General features: G+C 30.0%; 1 protein-coding gene across 3 annotated transcripts in view; it reads left to right on the top strand.

The window, feature by feature from the left end:
* LOC117179522 (ETS-like protein pointed) overlaps window positions 1-21689 on the top strand; it is a 249344-nt gene that overhangs the window by 190644 nt on the left and 37011 nt on the right. For all 3 annotated transcript variants that reach the window (XM_033371404.1, XM_033371403.1, XM_033371405.1), the window contains one exon: window positions 4888-5139. In XM_033371404.1, the coding sequence (XP_033227295.1) occupies window positions 4888-5139 (252 nt within the window). The remainder of the gene's footprint in view (window positions 1-4887; window positions 5140-21689) is intronic.

Here is a 21689-nt window from a genome sequence, read left to right on the forward strand (position 1 = left end):
CTCAGAAGATGTGGACTGTGACTGCACCATATATCTAGTCGGGAGTGGTGCTGACTGAAAACAGATGATTTGGAGCGATTCGTGCGCCATCTGTTGGTCATTATAAGGACTTATTGAACTACCCTCGTACCTCTTTTTGGATAGAAAATTCGTCTCTTTGGATTAAATATTCACTTTTTTTATGTAAAGGTTATTTTATTTTGTCGTTGAAAATTCATCTTTTATGGTTGAAAATTAATTCTTTTTAATTAAAAAGTCTAGTTTCATATTTTTGGTTAAGAATTAATCCATTTTGGTTAAAAATTCTACTATTTGATAGCAAGTTCAAGAATTTTCTTGAAAAGTCATTTTTTTGGTAGAAAGCTAATTATTTTTATTTGAAACTCTATTATTTTTTGGGTCCAGAATTCATATCTTTTGGTTGAACCTTTTTGGTGAAAATTCAACTCCTTTGTTGAGCATTGGTCTTATTGTATAAGAAATTCTTCCTTTTGAATTTTAAATTAAATTTCCGATAGAAAATTGATCTTTTTATTTGTTGAAAATTGATTTTTTTTTGGTTTAAAATTATTTTTTTGATTGAAAACTCTACTATTATGTGTTTGGTCCAGAATTGATATTTTTTAGTTAAGAATACTACTATTTGGTTTTGGAATTTTTTTTAATTTGACTGTTTGAAAACTCATCCTTATTTTTTGAGAATTCACGTTTTTTTTTTAACTCATCTTTAAAAGTTTAGAAGTCAAATGTTTTTTTAAACATGCGACTTTTTAGCTAGAAAATTCCCTTTTTTTTGGAAATTCATCTTTTTTGTCGAAAATATTAACTATTTTGTTAATAATGCTGTATAATTCAACTTGAAAACTTATAGGAATATGGCCTCCACATTAATATGTTTTATTGTTTCTCTATCATGGCGCTATTTTTTGAAAAATCGCCCTATTTCTCCAGTTTTTAAAGCATTTTTGGCTGTGAAGTCTGAAATAACTTTTACATTAATTTGGATTACATATTTTACTTAAGAGTTTCAAAATATTTAATTCTTTTTAAAATTCTTGTAATAAAGCAATTACTATTGAATAATTAGTATCATAAATGCTTAAAAGTCAACCGGAAAAATTTAATTTTAGACAGGGACAACCGGGAAATAGCCTAGAATTTTCTTTTAAACTTCGAGTGGCCTCCCTGAGTTTTACTCTATTTAAAAAAGAACAAGAAATTGCGTAATCCCTTTCTCAATGAGACTTAAGTAAGTCGAGAATTTTCACACATTGGACCGAATTTTCGTTGCCTCAGATGTGTCGAAAACTGCACGGAGTGAAATAGTCGAAACAATGACTGGAGGACCAGTTCTTTTGTGATTCCACATTTTTCGCGTATCTGTTGATCTCCTTTCGCAAGTGTGCGACTTAAACCCCTTCATCTCGGTGTGTATCTGGCTCTTTCACTTCACGAAACAACCAACTGGTGAAACAAGAGCGGAGTCGGTCGGCCGGAAGCCCTTGCGTAAAACCTACAGGAAACAACGAGTACGGAGGCGTCTGCCTCAATGAAATTTCTACGCTCCCTTAATCACTCACACGTATGAGCAGCCCGAATGTAATCGTCGCCCTGAAAATATTAAATTAGATAATAACTTGGATATTTATCTGACTAGTTAAAATAACGCCTGAAAAGTAGAAAGCGCGCCTTTTTTCAACACTGCAATAACATATATAGCACTCTTTGATCAATCTAGTCTTGATTTATTCACTTTGTGCTATTGTTTTGAAACTGTGAATGAATGGTGTTCTACTTTACCCTTGTGTGCACACCCAACTTTATTCACGTTGTTGCACAGCCGGGTATCCATCTTCCTTTTTTTCAATTTTTAAAATTCGTAAGAGAAGAAACAACGTCAGGGACGTCTGAACCGTTTTCAATTGTAATGTATAATATTGCGCAATATGCTCGACTGAGTACTCGCGCGCTGCGGCCCTTCCGAGGCGAGAGTCGAAACCGTCCCTTGCCCTGCCCTCTGAGAGACTGCCACCCCTATTATTTATAATTAAATACAGTGAAACTCTTTTATAGCGCCGATTTTGGGGGTGAAAGTGGGTGGGAACTAACTCATTATAGCCCGCTCAGCTTTTGTTTGTTCACGCCTGAGTGCTTGTCTGAGTGACAGCAGCAGATCCCGCGCATATCCTGTTACACCTACCTGCGGTGCATTGTCAATTCTCGGAAGGGCTATAGAAGGGAGGGCTATTGAAGGGTTTCACTGTAAATTCAAAGAGACTCAACATAAAACACAAAAAAATGTCAAGTTTGGAATAATCATCGAAGTCATCCTAAAATAATACCAAGTTATATTTTCAACACCATAATAATATTCAACAATTCCCGAAAACCACTCGTACCACTTTTACCTAAACAAATTTTAACGAATTCCAAGAACTTGAATGACGTTAAAGTATTTTAAAAAATTACACCATGTTTTAAAACTATAAAATTGTAGAATATTTTCGACGATTTCTTATGATTTCCGATGATTTTAATGATTTTAAGGGATTTTAAAAGCTCTAAAGGAGTTTTAATGGAGTACATAGTATTTTAGGGAATATATTTAGAGTTCATGTGATTTCATGGAATTTTATAATATTTTTAAAGTTTCCAAACAATTTTTAATTGATTTCCATAGTTTGAAGGGATTTCAAAGAATTTTAAAGATTTTAGGGTAATTCTAAAAATTTTAAAGAATTTTCAAATTTTTTAAAATTTGAAGGAATTTCAAAAGATTTTAAAGGACTTCAAATATTTTTGGACATTTTAAAAGATTACACTCGACAGTGATTTCAATATTTTAAAGGGGATTTCAATAATTTGAAAGGATTTACATTTTTTGGGAAATTTAACAAAATTACGATGAATTTTCAAGGGATATAAAAATATTTTAAGTATGACAAATATTTAAGGGTATTTTTGTTAAATTTCAAGGAATTATCAAGATTATTAAATAGTTTCAAGCGATTAAAAAATATTTCAAAGGATGTGAAATATTTTATTCAAATTATTTATTGAAATATTTATTTCAAATATTTAATGGGGATTTTGTTTAATTTGAATTATTTGAAGGTATTTCAAAATATTACTAGGAATTTTTCATTGATTTCGATAATATGAAAGGACTTTAAAGAATTGGAAAAATGTTATGGTATTTAAAAAAATTCCTATGGATTTTTAAGAGATTTAGAAAACTCAAAGGATTTTAATTAACATTTCAAATATTAAAAATATTTAGGGTTATTCTTTTTTAATTTCCAAGAATTATTAATAGTTTTCAAAAGTTTCAAGCGATTTCAAAATTTTTCAAGCTATTTGAAATACTTTCCGGAATTTAAAAATATTATATGCCACTTGTAAGAGATGAAAAATTCCCAATAATTTCTAAGGGAAATGATGGGGAATTTTTTGAGACCGGGAAAACCCGGGAAATGACAGTGAATTTTTTTACCGGGAATTTTACAAATTTGTAAAAGAAAAATCTGTCCATGTTCGATTTCAACAGTTTTTCAATAATTAGTTGAAGTGTTATTTTTTCAATTATACTATTATTTAGCTTACAATGCGTATTTCAAAATATTTTTAACTTACAAATTTTTCTATTTAAAATTGTGATTTTTAAGCTTACATTTTTAATTTAGAGAATTTTTAAATATTTTCTTAAAGACTTGAGCAAATAAAAAATAAAAGCCTTTGCTGTTGAAAATTTTGGATAAAAAACATTTTTATTCAATAAATAAATAAATTTTTTAAATTTATTTTACTGTAAGTAATAAAAAATGAACAAAAACGATTTGACAAAACGATTTTAAATCAGTTCAAAATTTAAGAATTTTCAGATTTTAACGTTAAAACTTAAACTGTTTCAATTTGAAAGTCTTAGTCATTAAACAAATGTGAACGTGTGACTGAAAGTTTATAAACTATTTTTAACTTAAAAATAACTATTTTAATCGTTGCATTTGAAAAGTGCTTAATTTTGTAAGAGAAATTTTTAAATTTTGATTTCAAGTTTTACATCAAGTTTGAATCTTGTCAAGACTTCCACATATCTCTTAAAATTAATTAAATTTCGCCTACAAGTAATAAATGTTCAATTGTTATTTATACATCCAAGTTGTAAAGAAATTTTCTAAAAGTTACAGGATTTTCTGAAAATTGTAAAAAAAATTCAAGTAATTTTAATAGAAATTTAGAAGTTCTGAAAAAATTTCCAAAATAATTTTAAATTTAAAGCAAATTTAAAAGAACTTCTAGGTTTCTCAAGATTTTGAAATAAAGTGTTGAAGCTTTCCAAGGATTTTTAAACTATTTAAAAAGAAAATTATTGAATTTCTAGTTTAAGCAGTGTTCATTAAAATTGTTTTAAAGTTCAAAATTTAACAGTTCCACATTAAGTGCTTTCATTTGCAGCTCAGTTTTTATTACCTCAAGTGAAAAATCTTGTAGCTTTAGTGTTGCATTTTTTAAATTTCATTGACTGTGAAAAATGTTTGCGGATCGGGAAAAACCCGGCAAATGACCGGGAATTTATTTCTTTAATTAAAACGGCCACCCTGTAATTCTTTGAACTCTTCTTGAATTCTTAGGCATTCCATCAAATCAATTTGAATTCTCTTAAATAATTCAAAACTCATTTCAAGTTCATATTTAAATTTAAAAATGTTTATTCCCAGTTACAAAAGATTCTATATTAAAAATGTTGGAAGATTAGAATTTTGGTCTTTAAATATTTATGGTCAGTTAAAATGAAAAATGAGTCAGGGAACAATAAGAGAAAAGTAGGGAATTTTGAAATGAAATTTTGCGTTTTATAAACTTAAATTCCTTTTTAATCTGTTACAGACGTCGACGTAGAAAAGGCGTCTTTGGAAAATGTGCCTGCCAATTTGTACGAGAGTGTCTGTGTCCCAGATTTAGGGGACTTCTTAGGATACCAGAGTGCAACCAATTCAGTTGCCACACCAGAACACAAAAGTCCAGCGACTCCGGCCAGTTCCACGACTTCGAACTCTTCGGGTCCGCAAAACTCATCCCAGACTGCTGCACCTGCTGCATCCATCATCCCTCTGCCACCGAGGCAGTTTCACAACGACGGTGAGTCTTTTTATCAGTTTTTTTTTCTTCGCGAGATTTAATTTTTTTTATATTATTAGATTTGAGAACAGACAGTTTGTGGAAGATTTTTTTGAATTGGCAGCAAAATTTCCAATCGGTGATGAAGTTTACAAATTCGTGCTGCTTTTCCGACTCGGGAACTTTCCAAAGAAGTCAGAGATTTACGTCACCATGTTCGCGCTGTAACAACTGCGCTATTTGCTCGCATAAATCGGCCCCGCGCCCAACTTTGAACGACAAAAGCCTTTTGCCTATTCTCTGGATTGCAATACAAACGAAAGCGTTGCGACGGAGTTTCTCATTGTTACGTCAGGCCTGATAGCATCACCTCAAAGCCGTCGAGCTGCACTAATATTATCGTCGCTCGTCTTCTCTTTCATTAAAAAAAGACCCGTTGACATAATTCTGTTAACTATTGACTTTTAAATCGCCACCCTCTTTTTAAAAATGCCCTGCGCTAAATTCCCAATAGCATATTTTATGGAGTTCTTCAGGGAGGTTATTTTTCTTCAGTGGCTTTCACATGTTGGTGTCTTGTGAAGAGCGTTGCCCAGCCTTGGCGGTTTATCGCCATGCTGGCGACTTTTTTTTTCTTGGCGACCAATTTTTTGGGATTTGGTGATTAGTGACAATTATGGCACCTGAACATAAAATCTTGGATTGGCGGTTACTTGCGACTTTCAAACCTAGAACTGGCGTCAGAAGTGGCGGAAACATTTTTCTCTAAGTGGGAGCAGGAGAATAAACTTATAATATTGAACCACACTTTGTACAGTGTACACAGTATAATAATATTATACTAAAGACACATTGAACATAAATGATAATAAATTCAGGCATAAAATTCATATTGCCAAAGATTTCACAATGATTTTAATAATTTCACAAGTATTTAAAAATTGTTTCGCAAAGATTTTTTAACATTTCAGAAAGATTTTACAAAGGTACTAATGATTACTCAAAGCTTTCATAGTTTTCAAATACTTCGCAACGATTGCGGATATGCTTAAAAGATTTTACAAGAATTTAATTATTTTATAAAGATTTCCATAGTTTCACAAATACTTTTTATGTTTCCCAGATTTCGAAAAATTTAAGAAAATTTTTACAAAGATTTCACAAACACTTCAATGATTTGTTAAAGATTTAGAAGATTTAAATGATTTTTAAATGTCATTTTTACCAATTTTATCAAATATTTCGCAACGATTTCATAACGATTTGGAATAGATTTAAAAGATTTCATAAACACATACATGATTCCTCAAGGATTTTGAAGATTCAAATGATTTTTAAATGTCACTTTTATCAATTTTATCAAATATTTCGCAAAGATTTTACAACGATTTTGAATGTATATATAAAAGATCACAAACACATAAATGATTTCTCAACGATTTTGAAGATTTAAATGATTTTTAAATGTAATTTTTACCAATTTTATCAAATATTTCGCAACGATTTCACAACGATTTGGAATAGATTTAAAAGATTTCATAAACACATACATGATTCCTCAAGGATTTTGAAGATTCAAATGATTTTTAAATGTCACTTTTATCAATTTTATCAAATACTTGAAATATTTTTCAAAGATTTCACAACGATTTCGAATAGATTTTAAAGATTTCACAAACGCATAAATGATTTCACAAAGATTTAAATAATTTCACCAAATGTTTCCAAAATATTTCAAAGATTTCAATGATTTCCCAAAGATTTAAAATATTTCGGAAAGGTTTAAAGAATTATACAAATATGATCAAATATTTTTAAAATATTTCGCATATTTCACAAAGATTTCAATGATTTTCTAAGCCTTTCACAAGGATTTCAAATATTTGGCAAATATTTCAGATAGTTTTAAGAGATTTGGCAATGATTTCAACAATTTAAAAAATATACCAAATACTTCAAAAATATTTTAAAAGGGTTTTAGTGATTTCGCAAACATTTCAAACATTTAGAATATTTCGTAAAGATTTCGGATAGATTAAAAAATTTCACAAATGCTTAAATGATTTTAATTTTACAAATATTATCAAATGTTTTATAAATATTTTTAATATTTTGCAAAGATTTCAATGATTTTCTAAAGATTTCAATTTTTTTACAAGAAATGCGGATAATTTACAAACACTTCACAAGGACTTTAATGATTTCCTAAAGATTTCAAATATTTCGTAAATATTTCAGATAGATTTAAAAGATTTCAATGATTTTCCAAAGATTCCAATAATTTCGAAAATATGATCAAATATTTATAAAATATTTGAAATATTTTGCAAAGATTTCACAAAGATTGCAATGATTTCTCAAAGATATCACAAAGATTTTAATGGTTTCGCAAATATTTCTGGTAGATATAAAAGATTTCACAGACTTCAATATTTTCCCAAAGATTTCTACAATTTCACAAATATTTCCAAATGTTTCAAATATTCGACGATCCCCCGAAGGTTTCAAAGATATTACAAAGATTTCAACGACTTGCCAAGGATTTCAAAGATTTCGGATAGTTTCAGAAGATTCCACAAAGGCATCAATTATTTGACAAATATTTCAGCTAGATATTTGGAAAAATTCAAGGGATCTGTTGAATTTAATCATTAGATTTTAAAGGGGGGGCATGTAAACACTTTGTTCCTCCCTGGGCGATTTCAGAGAGGGGCTTTACCTCCTGTGCCCCTAGGGCTCCGCCGCCTCTGAGCCTGCCTTTTAAGGACTACCTGGCTCCTAGACCTAGAGGTCATAGTGTAGTAAAAATGTGAAAAAGGTGAGAAATTCTGGCGAGAGGCAAATAGGAATCATCTCCATTGTCCGCATCGAAGCATGGAGGCCCGGCTTTCCCTCATTCACCCACGGTCACTGCTGCCATGACGTAAGGCTCGGCCGGCTAGGTAATTGTTACTTACACTACCAAGAGTTGGTTCATAATGCATCGCTTCTGTGTGGGTGCATAGCCACATTTGCATGGAGAAGGGTGTAATGTCGGTCATCATCTTTCATTGATAATCTCGTCTTAACCTGAGTGTACTACTCCACTGTAGAAGACATCATACAATAAATTCACAAAAAATTCTCTTGAGTTGACAGGTTCTTCTATTAGGCTTCCTACAAGACCTGGACGACCTGAAAAGTCATGGAATTTAAAAAAAGTGTTTAATAAACCTGGAAAAGTCATGGAATTCGAAAAAAATGACTGGAACTTTTTTCATCATCTCTATTTCAAAGTCTTAATAATTTAGTATTTTATAGCGAATTCTATATTTAAAAATTGAAAAAGAAAACCTAAGGAAAATGTAAATTTAACCAAAAAATGTAAGAATGAAATGAAAAGAAATGGTGGATTCAATAAGAAAAGCAAAAAGAACTGGAAAAAGAACTGAAATGATTAAATTTTGATAAATTTTAATGTGGACATTTTTCTTAGTTCGTGCGATCTAAAAATTTTATCTTAACTTTGTTAAAAATTTCAGAGTTTTTTTCAGATTAGTATTATTTTCAAATGGAATCCTAATCTTTGCATAAATAATTCGATTCTAATTGTTTTTAAAGTAATAAACAAAAATAATATGGTTATGATTACAGAATACTTTTTTCACTTTGATACAAATATTATTTAAAATTACTTTGAATTCAATAAAACTTATTCATAAACCATTATTTTTGCATTATAATTTTTTTTTAAATTTAATTTAATTGCCTGAATTAAAAAAAAAAGTAGACCTGGAATTTTTTTTAATTATACTTGGAAAACTTGGAAAAGTCATGGAATTTTGTAACCAGACTCTTGTAGCAACCCTGTCTATGCACATAGCTTGACACTTTTTTTAGCGATCGCACAATTTTGCTACTAGGTGAGGCCGGCCTACAGTAGATAAAGCGCCTACAGTAGATTTTTGTTAATTAAAAGCTCAAATATATACCTCAAATAATATATTCTAATTTTAATTTATTAAAACGTATAGTGTCCTAACTAATAAATAAATTAAATTAATTATTTTACTTTAGTATTTTAAATTAGTGATTACCTACTATAGGATTGTCTCCCCTATTTCGAAAAGATGACACTAAAGACAATATTTTCCCATGTCGTTTCAAAAAATTACAGCATTCCGGAAAATTATCTCCATGACTGATAAGGGGATGTGCAAAAATTACGTAAAGATTTTTTTTTCGAAAACTTTGAACCACGCATCCCTCTTTTTTAGGTTTAAGTTTTGCCCCCTCCCCCTGTGTTATGTAATTTTTTCTGACTTAATTTTTTTTGTGAATTTATTTAGGGTTCATCAAAAAATAATATTATACCATTCCAGGGGGGGGGGGGTCTTACTGTTTCTTATGAATTAACAAAGTAGTTAAACTCTCAACCAATCATTTAAATTTTCTCCCAAAAAGATGAATTTTTAACACAGAAAATTAATTTCCTACTAAAAAGGCGAGCTTTGAACAAAACATAAATTTTTAACCTTATAAATGAATTTTTTTATAAATAAGATTAATTTTCCACATAAAATATGAGTTTTCAACAATGAGTGAATAAAGATATTTGTAGTTTTTCTTTTCTTTTTTTAAATTTTAAAGCTTCTAATTTTTCGTTTTTAAAATTAACAAAGTAGTTCAACATTCGACCAAGAAGTCAAAGTTTCAATGAATAAGATTAATTTTCAACACAGAAGATTAATTTCCTACCAAAAAAGTAAAAGTCTCAACAAAATGTACATCATTTTTTGTCATATAAATGTATTTTCTACGAAGACGATTAATTTCACATAAAAGACGAATTTTCAACAATACATTTTTTTTCGTTTTTAAATTTTCTAACTTAATAGTTAGATTTGTAAACTAACTTCAATGAGATTTAATTAAAATTATAAATCTTCATCGAGAAATGTTCATTTTCAAGAAAATAATTCAAGTTTCAACCAAGATTTTTTATTTTCTACCAAAAATTATGAATTCTCAACAAAATACATAAATTGTTAAAAAAATAGTTCAATTTTCTACCAGCAATTTTAATTTTCTAACAAAAAGGACGAATTTTCAATAAAAAACATTAATTTGTAACAAAAGAGTCAAAATTTTATTTTGTATATTTTTTTCGTTTCTAAATATTTATAACTAAATAGTTGAATTTTTAAAATAAAAAAGTTTAATTTTTATGAAAAAATAGAGTAGTCAGATTTTCACTTATCACAATTAATTTCCAATATAAATCAAAACGAATTATCTTTAAAACAGTTTAAGTTTGTACCAAATAGTTAAATTTATTACCATATTGTTGAATTATGAAGCCAAAAGGAAGAGTTTCATACAAAAAGTTAAATCTCAACAAATTAGTTAAATCTTCAGTTAAAAAAAATTACGAAAGTAGTTCAATTTTTAAACTATGACTTGAATTTTCAACAAAAAAGGTAATATTTGATATTCCCTCCAAAATAATTTAATATAAAATAAAAAACACTTGGCTTTAACAAAAGAAGGAAAGAAACTAATTTTCAACAAAACATTTAAATTTTCAAATTAAACAGAATAATTTTCAACCAAATAGTGGCACTTGTAATAACAACAAAAAAGATTTTCTACAAATAAAAGACAAATTTTAAAGAAAATACATCGATATGGAACCAAATAGTTTAATTTTTTACAAAATTGTTGAATTTTCCAAAGAGAAATACGAATTTTCTACACAACAGTTTGATTTAAAAAAAGAAGTTAATTTTTAACCGAAACAAATTAATTTTTAACCCGACAGTTGCATTTTTAAGCGGAAAAGGTGAATTTTCTAGATAAATTTTCAAACCAAAAAGATGAATGTATAACCAAGTAGTTCAATTTTCAACCGAGAAATATGAATTTGCAACATAATTGTTGAATTTGGAATCAAATAATTCAATTTTGAACCAAATAATGAGATTTTTAACAACAAAAGAAGAGTTTTAACGGAAAATGTAATAGTAAACTCTCCAAATCAATTAACTATCAACCAAAAAAGTTAGATTTTCTCGTTGAGTTCTATTGATTTAATTCGAATTCAAGTGGAAACGAGAAAAAGAGGGTAAGATGGAAAAGAGATACCTTCCATAAATAAATAGGAATTTCAATAATTTATAGATGAAAGAATAATATTTTAAATAAAACTTGAAGCTCATTTTTAATACTTTTGAAATATTAGTTTAAAGTACTACAAATTTTTTTTAAAACAAATTTAATTTAAGAATAATAAAAGAATAATAAAAAAATGTAATATATAAATCAATATAATAATAAAGAAAAAAAGAAAGAATAATAGTAAATAAATAATAGAAATTTAGGAATAATAATAAAAGACTAATATTTTTAATAAAACTTGAAGTTGATTTTTAATAATTAAAAAATATTAGGTTAGAACGCTGCAAATGTTTTTTTACATACAAATTTAATTTTCCATTGTACACTTTATGATTTCGGACTATACACCTTTAAAATGGGACGACATTTAAATGTAATACTTGAAAAATCTTATGACACTATTTTTATCTCTGCGAGTTTAGTCCGAGACTTGACTTTGTTATATGATATAATTTTGATATTTGACATACACACCCAGTCGCAAAAATTATGTACAGTTTATACATAGTGTGAGGTATTATATATTATTCTTCACACTATATATAATTTTTCCGCCTGGGATACTACGACGTTGAAGAGAAAATCCTTGGGTAGGACTAGGAATCGCTTATCATACGACGAACATCTGTTCATCATACTACAACCATTTGGTTGTTCCAACTTTATCTCTGTCTAGGCTTAAATTGGTCAATTTTTTTAATTCTTGAAGTGAATTTACAGACTTAGTCGATTAAATAAAATTGAAAAGTTGCATGGGTAATGGAAATGAGAGAAGTAAGTCAGTAAGAGGCAGCAGATGTCCCAGGAATGTCAGTGGAATTGTCATTGGGAGTAGTCAGTAGTCGTAAAACGATCGGGGTAGATGTGGTTTTCGGACATAAAGTAGAAATATCGTGCACACGTGAACACGATCCCATTCGGTACACATATACATGTTCGTGGAACGTCGTATAAATGGGCTAACACAAACGACCGCATAATAGACTCATTATTTCTGCTTGCCAGCATGGCATACCTACTGTTACGTTATGTATCGCAGCGCAGCTCTTCGAGGTCTCCAGTTCGACTCTCGCTTATCCTAGCTCCTCGCTTTCGACTTCTTCGCGATGGAACCGATTTGCCCTCCCAACTAGCTAAAACCAACAGACAAATTTTCCACACGATGCTTTAAAAAATAACCCATATTTATTATTTAATTTTTAATTATTTTATTTAATAGTCATTCTTTGGCGACAATGAACAAGAAACTTCCCAATTTTCTCATTTTTTAAGCGCGAACTGAATTAATAGAACCCAAGAAGAAAAACAAATATTTTTTATTGTGGAATCGATGTGCTGTTCAAGCTATCCGTAAAACAAAAAACAAAACATATTTTTCCACACGATATTTCATCAAAGAGTAAACCATTCTTAATCTGTTCTTAATCTGATCAAAATAATTGCAACAGGAATAGAAACTTTTTGGAAACAGTGATTAAGAAACTTACTTGTTTTCTCATTTTGGTTTTTTTGAATGCTAACTAAATTTATATAGAACTCAAGAAAAAAATTCAACTACACCACACTCTCGCTTTTAGTCTGGTGTCGGAGTTGCCTTCAAATAGCCTTGGACTGATTTCGGGAGGATCGAAACGTAAACATTGAGAGCCGCCTGATTCGTTTCTAATTGGAAAGTGTGTGTGTGTGTGCGTGGATGTGTGTAATGTCGCAACCGATGTCGCCCTGCTCCCTTGAGAAACTGCGGGAGCCAGCAGTTCTAGGAAGACCGAGAACGGGGTGACTAGAAGCGAGAGAGTTTTGATTGTGGAATCGGTTTGCCCTTCCAACTTTCCATAAAACCCTCCCAAAAAAAACTATTTTTTCACATGAGGGCATACAAAATTAAACAATTCTGAATCTGTTCCTAATGCGATCAAAATAATTGAAACAGAAAGTTGAAGAAGATAATGAAGTTTCTTCTGAAGATCAGAGCTGCAAATTTTAATTCTAAATTTCCAAAATTTTATCACCAGACTTCACACCCTTTCGCGTAATCCAAAACCCTTTTTTACAGATTTCCTCTTTTTCTCCTGGTTTCAAAAAACGTCTTTGTTTTCTCCGTTTTTAAGAAGAAATTCTAACTGAATTAACATAGATTTCAAAAAGAAAATCCAAGCATTTTTGATTCTGGAATCGATTTGTCCTTATAACTATCCAATATCTTTTCTAATTTTTTGTTTGTTTGAAAGCTAACTGAATTAATAAAGAACTCGAAAAATTCAACTATTTGAATTAAACTGTTGGAGACGATGATCAAGTTTCTTCTGGAGATCAGAGCTGCAATTTTTGATTATAAGTTTCCAAAATTTTATCACCTTACTTCACACCCTTCTCCCTAAACCCAGCCTCATTTTTACAGATTTACCTCTTTTTCTAGTTTCAAAAACTTCCTTGTTTTCTAATATTTTAAGTTTAAATTCTAACTGAATTAATATATATCCCAATAAGAAAAATCAGCTATTTTTGGCTGTGGAATAGTTTGCCCTTTCAACTACACATAAAACCAAGAGAAAAAAAAACATATTTTTTATACGATGCTTTAAAAAAATAACCTATTCTTAATCTGATCAAAATAATCCCCCCCCCCCCCGCCCCTTACAGATTTCTCCTTTTTCCTCCTGTTTTCAAGAAACTTGACCTAATTGAAATGTCTACTTTGATATTTTTCGCTAAAAATTCTACTATTTTGTTAAAAATTCAATTATTTTATTGTAAATTCAAATATTTGTTTAAAAAATCATATTTTTTCGTTGTCAAATTCGACTACTAGATTTAAAGCTTAACTTTGTTTAATTCGTTTTATTGGTTGAATATTCAAATATTTGTTGGAAAATTGTTATTTAGTTGCAAATTTAACTGTTGCATTTTCCTTTGGGGATTCATTTTTCTTTTGGTAGAAAATTCAACAACTTGGTTAAGAGTTGAAGTCCGTTGTTAAAAATGAATTTTGATGTTTTTGAAGATTGAAATAATGTGCTTATGATTTTGTTAATTAAAAACTAATAATTTAACTGTTTAGTTTTTGGCTAAAAATTGATCTTTTTTGTTAAAAATTCAACAATTTTATTCTATTTATTTTAAAATTTAGCCTATTTTGTTGAAAATTACTTTTTCAAATTGTAAATTTAATTATTTTTTATGTTTAGTTGACAATTGATCGTTTTTTTGAAGATTAATTTTTGGTTCAAACATTCATATTTTGGGATTGAAATTTTTATTTATTTTGCTAAACTTTCAAATATTTTGCTAAATGTCTTATCATTTGTTGGAAATTCAAGAGCTTGAAAGTCGAACTCCTAGATTAAAAATTCATTTTTTGGTTTGTTTGAAGATTCACAGTTTTTGTCTCAAATTCATCTTTTTATTTGAAAACTATTTTGTTGACAATTGTCCTTTACTTGTAAATTAACTTCTTCAGCTAAAAGTTCAACTTTTTAATTTCTTGTTGAAAATTTGCCTTTTTGATTGAAAAATTCAATTATTTTCTTGAAAGTTAATCTTTTTTAGTTGGAAATTCAATCGTTTGGTTGGAAATACATATTTTTAGGTCAGAATTCAATTGATTATTCGGCCATTTGATTAAAAAATCATCTTTCTCAGCTAACCATGAAATTTTTTCTTGATAATTGAACTTGTTGTGTTTAAAAATCAACAGTTATCTAAAACACTCGACTTTTTTTACTACCTTATTTTGTTGAAAAATCACGCTATTTCTCCTGTTTTGAGAGCTAACATTTTTGGGCGGTAGTTGCAGTATTTCTTATTTCCTGTTGGGTCCCTTTCGAAATAAAAAGATTTCGAAATATGAATTTTTAAATTCACTTTCTAATTTTCAATTGTCTTTCGATTCGGAAGCTTAGAAATTTCCATAAATGAGCACTGATAATGTCTTTTGAACCTCGAGTCAGGTTTATCACGTAGCTTTGTATTTTTTGTCACGTAGCAAGTTGCACGTACCCTCAGATACATTCTCATACATATGAATACATACATACAAAGAATAATGTGTATACACAATTGTGTGGGCGTACCTCGTGCAAAATGATTCCTCGGTTTGCTGACACTAGTCCAAAAATGGTTTGTCTCGTGACGCCACAACTCTTTTATGGAAATGTTAGTCAATCAACTCGGCGAAGATCCAGCCAATCGATCGTTTATTAAGCAACGACCGTATTAGTTACTTAGCTGGGGGCTCAAGCTGCATTCTGATTTCTGATTGTCGTATATACAGTGCCGTAGTTTATTATCGAAGGTGGACCAAGGTCCCCGAAAAAAGTGTCCTCGAGAACACATAGCAAAATTACTCTGCATGACTTGCACTTGTAGTCCTGATGTATTAATTCAAGATTGTTTTTATTTTATTTAGCGTCGAATCATTAGTCTTAGAAGTGCATCAATGGCTTGGGTTTTTGCTTGATTGTTTCTCACTTTTCATTATAAATGAAGTTTTTACATTAAATCCATGGATTGAACAATTTTTTTCTCTACACAATTTGTTGTAGATAGTATGCATATAATTTCTGTACCGTGTAATTGTTAAGGGGGGAAACCACCTACTGTGGATAACGCAACCTAGAGTGGATAATCATTAATTAAGAGCACAAATAAAAGAAAAACAATTGATTTTCATTTCGACTTTTAGCACATATAGTGCCTTATCATTTAATTTAATTAATATTATTATTTTACATACATTAGTATTTGTAAATAATTGTAAATAATTTTGCACTTTTGTGTCTTCTATTTGTTTTGTAACACACTTACAGGACTTGCGGGATTTCAAAGTATTCAATTTTTTAAATTGATTTCAAAAGATTTCAACGAATTTAGGGTATTTTACAAGATTCCAAGATAGTTCAAAAGATTTCAAACAATTAAGGGGCTTTGGGGAATTTCAAAGAATTTCTAGAAAAGTTTAGGGAGTAAAAGGAATGGAATGAAATTTTAAGGCATTTCTATAGAAATCCTTATATACATTTCAAGAGATTTCAAAGAATATTAAATGATTTCAAAGTTTTTCAAGGGGCTTTGCCAGGTTGCACGGGATTTTGTGGAATTTGAAAGGATTTCAAAGAGTTCATCATTTTTAAAGAGATTTTGAAAGATATATATTTCGAAATTTTAAAGGACTTTTATAGGATTCCAAGGTGTATTAAGAAAATTTCGTAGTATTTCAGAAAATTTAGAATGATGCAATGAAGTATAAAATATTTTAAGAAATTTAACTATATTTAAGGGCTTCGTAGGATTCCAAAATAAATTATAAGATTCCAAGGGATTTTACAAGATTGACAGGTTTTTCAGGAATTTAATTTTGAAGGAATTAAAAAATATATAGATTTCCTAATTTTTCAGGGAATTTTCTTCGAGTTTTGTGATATTACCAAGGATTTCACGAGATTTAAGGGATATTTCGATTGATTATGCATATGAAAGAGTATAGGATCTTTTTAAAGATTCTAAGAAATTAAAATTTTTTTAAAGAGTTTTCGTAAAATTTCCTTGGATTGCAGAGAATTTCAAATGATTTTGAAAGTTTATCCAAAATACCAATTATATTTAAAACGATTTGAAATGAAATTTAAAGCGATTGCTCAAGTTTTCTGCCGATTTCAGGGATTCTAGAGATTTTAAGGGATTTAAAAATATGGACGAATTTTCCAGGACTTTTTAGAGGATCTCAACAGATTTTATAGTTTCTTAAAGGATTACAGCGGATGACAAATCTTTTAGGGTAAATTAAAATATTCCAAACGTCTTAACCCGATTTTATGGAAGCTGTAAAGTGATACCAGTTTAATGGAATTGTTAACTCTTCGATTTAATGTTTTGAAAAATGCTAAAAACTAATTTTCTACTAATTTCCAAAATTTGTGCGGCTATGAAGACTTTTTTGAATTTCCAAATAAGTCCGAGGCCTGTTTGTATAAAGGTTTTAAATTGTATGATCCTGCAGTATTGGAAATAGATCAGATGCTGATTTTGCGATTTTATTAACTAACATGCTACAAACTAAAAATTGTACAGGAATTTGAAATTCTCGAAACTCGATTCACCTACTTTAATAAGATTGAAACCTTTCGAAATCTGAAACCTTCACTTTGAAAAAACGAATCGTGAATCTAGTTGAAAAGGGTTCCAAATCTAAATGCGTTTGGAAATCAAAGCCTGGAATAATAAAAGCGTAGAAAATTTATTTAAAAAATTTGAATCGAATCCCCAACGTATTTAAGTTCAAGTAGTCAGACGAGGTTTCTTGCGCATCTGCTCTGTACTCGATTTTGGATCTCGTTCCCGTTCTCCATAGTCTCAAAGGTACTCGAAGTGAGCAACAATGCTCGATGGCTCGTCGTTGGTACATTAAGGGTGCATTAAGGGAGGAGCACTCGAGGACATTATAAAGCTATCTGCCCCTCAGAATACATATATTGGGGCAGGTCCCCACCCCTTGGTTCCACCCCTGGCTCGACTTCCGGTTGTAACGCGAGCCTCCAGTCTTTTTCCTCGGCTCCTGCGACTTGAGTTCCGAGACGTCGAATGCCAACCGGGGCCAAATCAAATGCCGAGGAAAGGAGCCATCGAAGACGCACTCTTGGACGAGGGAGAAAAGCACACATCCACGCGCCCGAATATCTATAACGTCGCGTCGCGACGCGTCGTGTCGTGTCGTGAGTTCTGAATGGGTAGATGCTTTGTAGTTTCGTCGTGCATACCCCGACCAACGCTCTACGAACTATGAATGAACCACTGAATGAATACAACCTGCGTCAAACCGAAACTCCCCCTCCTCCCCCAACCCCCTTCCATGTACTTTCTCGTGGCCCTAAAATCCTAGACTAGATCCTTCATCCCTTCACATTTTCTGTATCGATGCATTATGCTGTTTTCCACTGGCGTAGAACAAAAGGGTAGATGATTTTTTTTTAAAGTTATTTATGGAGGCATGTTTCATCAAAATGATTGTTAAAGTTGAGGGAATTTTGAAATGTCTGGGAAACTCAGGGAATTTAGAATTGGTCACTAAAGGTCAGGAAAAGTCAGGGAATTTTTTGGAAAACCGGAAAGAGTCAGGAAATTTTCTATGAACACACGAAATCTGAATTAGATTTGATAAACTTGATGAGCGAGTATACATATAAATTCTTTCAATTAAATAAACGCGTGGCATTTTAATGAAATTATATTCAGAAAAGAAAATGTGTGAATAACAAACATGTTACGCATAATTTTATAATTTTTATTGTAGAGAATTCATCTTCTGGTTTAAAATTATATTATTTGGTTGATTATTCATTTATTTTGTTGAAACCTGAACTTTTTGGTAGGAAAATTAAATTTTATTAAAATTAATTTCTTTCTTATGAAAACTCATTTTCTGTTGTAGAAATTTATTCTTTTTTGGTTCAAAATGTAACTGGTTAAAAATTACTTTGTTTTGGTTGAAAATTAACTCTTATTTTAAAAATTCATATTTTCAGTTAGAAAATTCAAGTATTTTGAAGAAAATTAATCTTTTTTGTAGAAGCGTAATCTCATTAGAAAAGCTTCATCTTTTTCGTTGAAAAATTAATTTCTTTGGTTGAAAATGTAACTATTTGTTAAAAATTCGTTTTTTGTAGTTGAAAATTTATCTCTTATCGCAGAATATTTCATCTTTTTTTATGCAACTCTGTTTTGTTTTGTATTATTTTATTTTGGTTAAGGATTCAACTATTTTGTTAAAAGTAGTATTTTTTGGTTAAATTCAACTTTTTCCTTTTTTTTTTATTAAAATCATTTTTGTTTGAAAATCAATTTTTTGGGGTAAGAATTAAATTTTTTGTTAAAATTTTATATTTTTAGGTTGATAATTCAACAGTATTGTTGCAAATACGTATTTTTAAATTAGAAATTCAACTATTTTTCTGAAAAGCACCATATTTTCGATTTGAAAATTCAAATGTTTTGTTGAAAATTCGTCTTTTGGCATCGAAAGGGAAACATTCTATATGAAATTTTATTTATTTATTGCTTTTCTTTTGCATTTCCTTATTTTTTGGTTCAATTCAAGGGTTTTTGGTTTCAAATTAAAATCTTTTTGGTTAAAAATATAACTATTTTGTTTAAGTCATTGTTGTTTATTGCAAATTTAAATATTTAGTTGAAAATTCTACTTTTTTCTTAGCAAATTAATATTAATATTTGTTGGTTTAATTCAACTGTTTTTTTTTCTTTGGAATTAAAATCATTTTTGTTTAAAAATTAATTTCTTTGGTTAACAATGCAATTTTTATTGTTGAAAATGTATATCTTTGGGTTGATTATTCAACTGTTTTGTAGAGAAATTCGTCTTTTTGGGTTGAAAAATCAAAGGTTTTTTTGGATTGTTTTCGGCTTTGTCTCACAGATCTTTCAGGGTTGAAAATTCAACACTTATGTCAAAAATTTATCTTTTTGATTGAAAATTCAACTAGCAGGTTGAAAAATAGCGTCCTTAATTAAAATTTCATTTTTATGGTTGAAGATTCATCATTTGCAGTTAAAAATTCATATTTTTGGTCGAAAATTGAACTGTTTTCTTTAAAATTCACGTATTTTTATATGGTTTTTATTGATGTATTTTTTTGTGAGAAATTCAATATTCTAGTTGAAAATACATCTGTTTGATTAAAAATTCATTTTATTTGGTTGAAAATTTTTGTATTTTATTGAAAACAAAATTTTTTAACCTAAATGTAGAAAAAACATTTTTCCAATAACATTATTAATCTCCTAGGGCTAGGTGCAAGATTGTTTTTGTACCAGAATGAATAATGTATAACAGCCAGAGAAAATAAAAAATTGGTAAGGGGTCAGGGAGTTTCAAAATTGGGATTTTGTAGTAATCCTGATTAAGCTCATTGCAAAATTTTAAGGTACAGAAAATAAAAATCTTCAAGTGGGCTGAATATCCCTGAAGAATTTTTAAATATCTCCAACTGAAATTTTAAGCATTCTTCAGAGGCAACGCCAATGGTTGCAGCCACTCGTGCCTCACAAGATCATAATAGATATTCAAAAACCTATCCAGAGATATACATTGTGTTTATACCAAAACCCCCTTTGTCAATTTTCCATATTCTTTACCTATAATATACTCTTTTATTTGCTTTCGTATTCTTTCTCGTGAGTTTCTTCTGCTCAACATTTTTCATGTGGCCTCTCCGCATTTCCCTATCCACTAAAGAGTGAAATAAATTTGGAAAAATGACTTGGATGATGTCTGTAAATTGCTATGGATATTCGGATATTGTAAACAAACTTGGTGAAGAGGGAGAGGAGTTTCCGCATATCCTGAGGTGGGAGTGCTAGAGGGGAATCGAGTCTCGCGTCCTTTTATTGTACTTACAGTGCATGGTAGGTAAGTCCCTATTGCCATTGGATCTGCTGGCATGGGACTTCACTATGACTATAGTATAAGTATAGGAACGAAGTACGAGACGAGACGAGAGGGAGGGAGTACTTCCGGTCCCCTCAGTATCACGTGCGAGCCACTGTACCGAACCCCCTGCCTCGCCTCTGCATCCGGTCTTTCCCCGCACCCCACATGCCTCTTCCCTCATAAGAACCCTCTCAAAAATAGGCTAGGCCCATGAAACTAAGTGCGTGGGCGAACCACGAATCTGGGCCCCTTTATAACACATAGAGCACATATATCCTATTTAAACAATGGCCGCACTTCATTTTCTTGTCCTCGAAAAAAGAACCATACCCACGTCGTTCGATTTTAATTCATTCGGATTTGTATGAAACAAATCAAACAAGAAACTATCCTTATCTCCGGTGAAAAATATCTTTTTTTTATAAACTGGTTTTCTTATCTGAGTTACTCAGGATTAAATTAACTGAGTAATTGATCAATATCTTTATTTATCAGGGTATCGAATTGACGGGGAATTGGATTTAAAAACCAGTAATAAATTTCTCTTGAAACAGAGAATTTTGACATGGAACGGGAATTTTTAAAAATAATTATAACTGGGATTTAAAAAAATGGAGGTCAAAAAATTCCTGTTCCAAGTCAAAATACGTCACAGTTTAAAAGTTCCTTCTTTCGGATTTTAGAAAAAAAGTACTTATTCAAGTAGTTTTTAGAATAGAGGTAGTATTTCCAAGATTTCGAACATTTTTCTTTGGGAATTGACCTTTTTTCCTTGAAAATCCAACTACTTGCGGTTAAAAGCTAAATTATTTTGTTAAAAATATTTTTTTTTTTGGTTGGAAGATTTATCATTTTAATAAAAAATTCATCTATTTTTAAAAATGTAACTACTTTGACGAAAATCAATTTTTCAACAAGAAATTGAACTTTCCCAGAAGCAAATATAAATATTTTTCTGAATATGCGATTTTTTTGG

This window comes from Belonocnema kinseyi, chromosome 9 (assembly GCF_010883055.1).
Source record: "Belonocnema kinseyi isolate 2016_QV_RU_SX_M_011 chromosome 9, B_treatae_v1, whole genome shotgun sequence".
In the NCBI taxonomy this organism is placed as follows: domain Eukaryota; kingdom Metazoa; phylum Arthropoda; class Insecta; order Hymenoptera; family Cynipidae; genus Belonocnema; species Belonocnema kinseyi.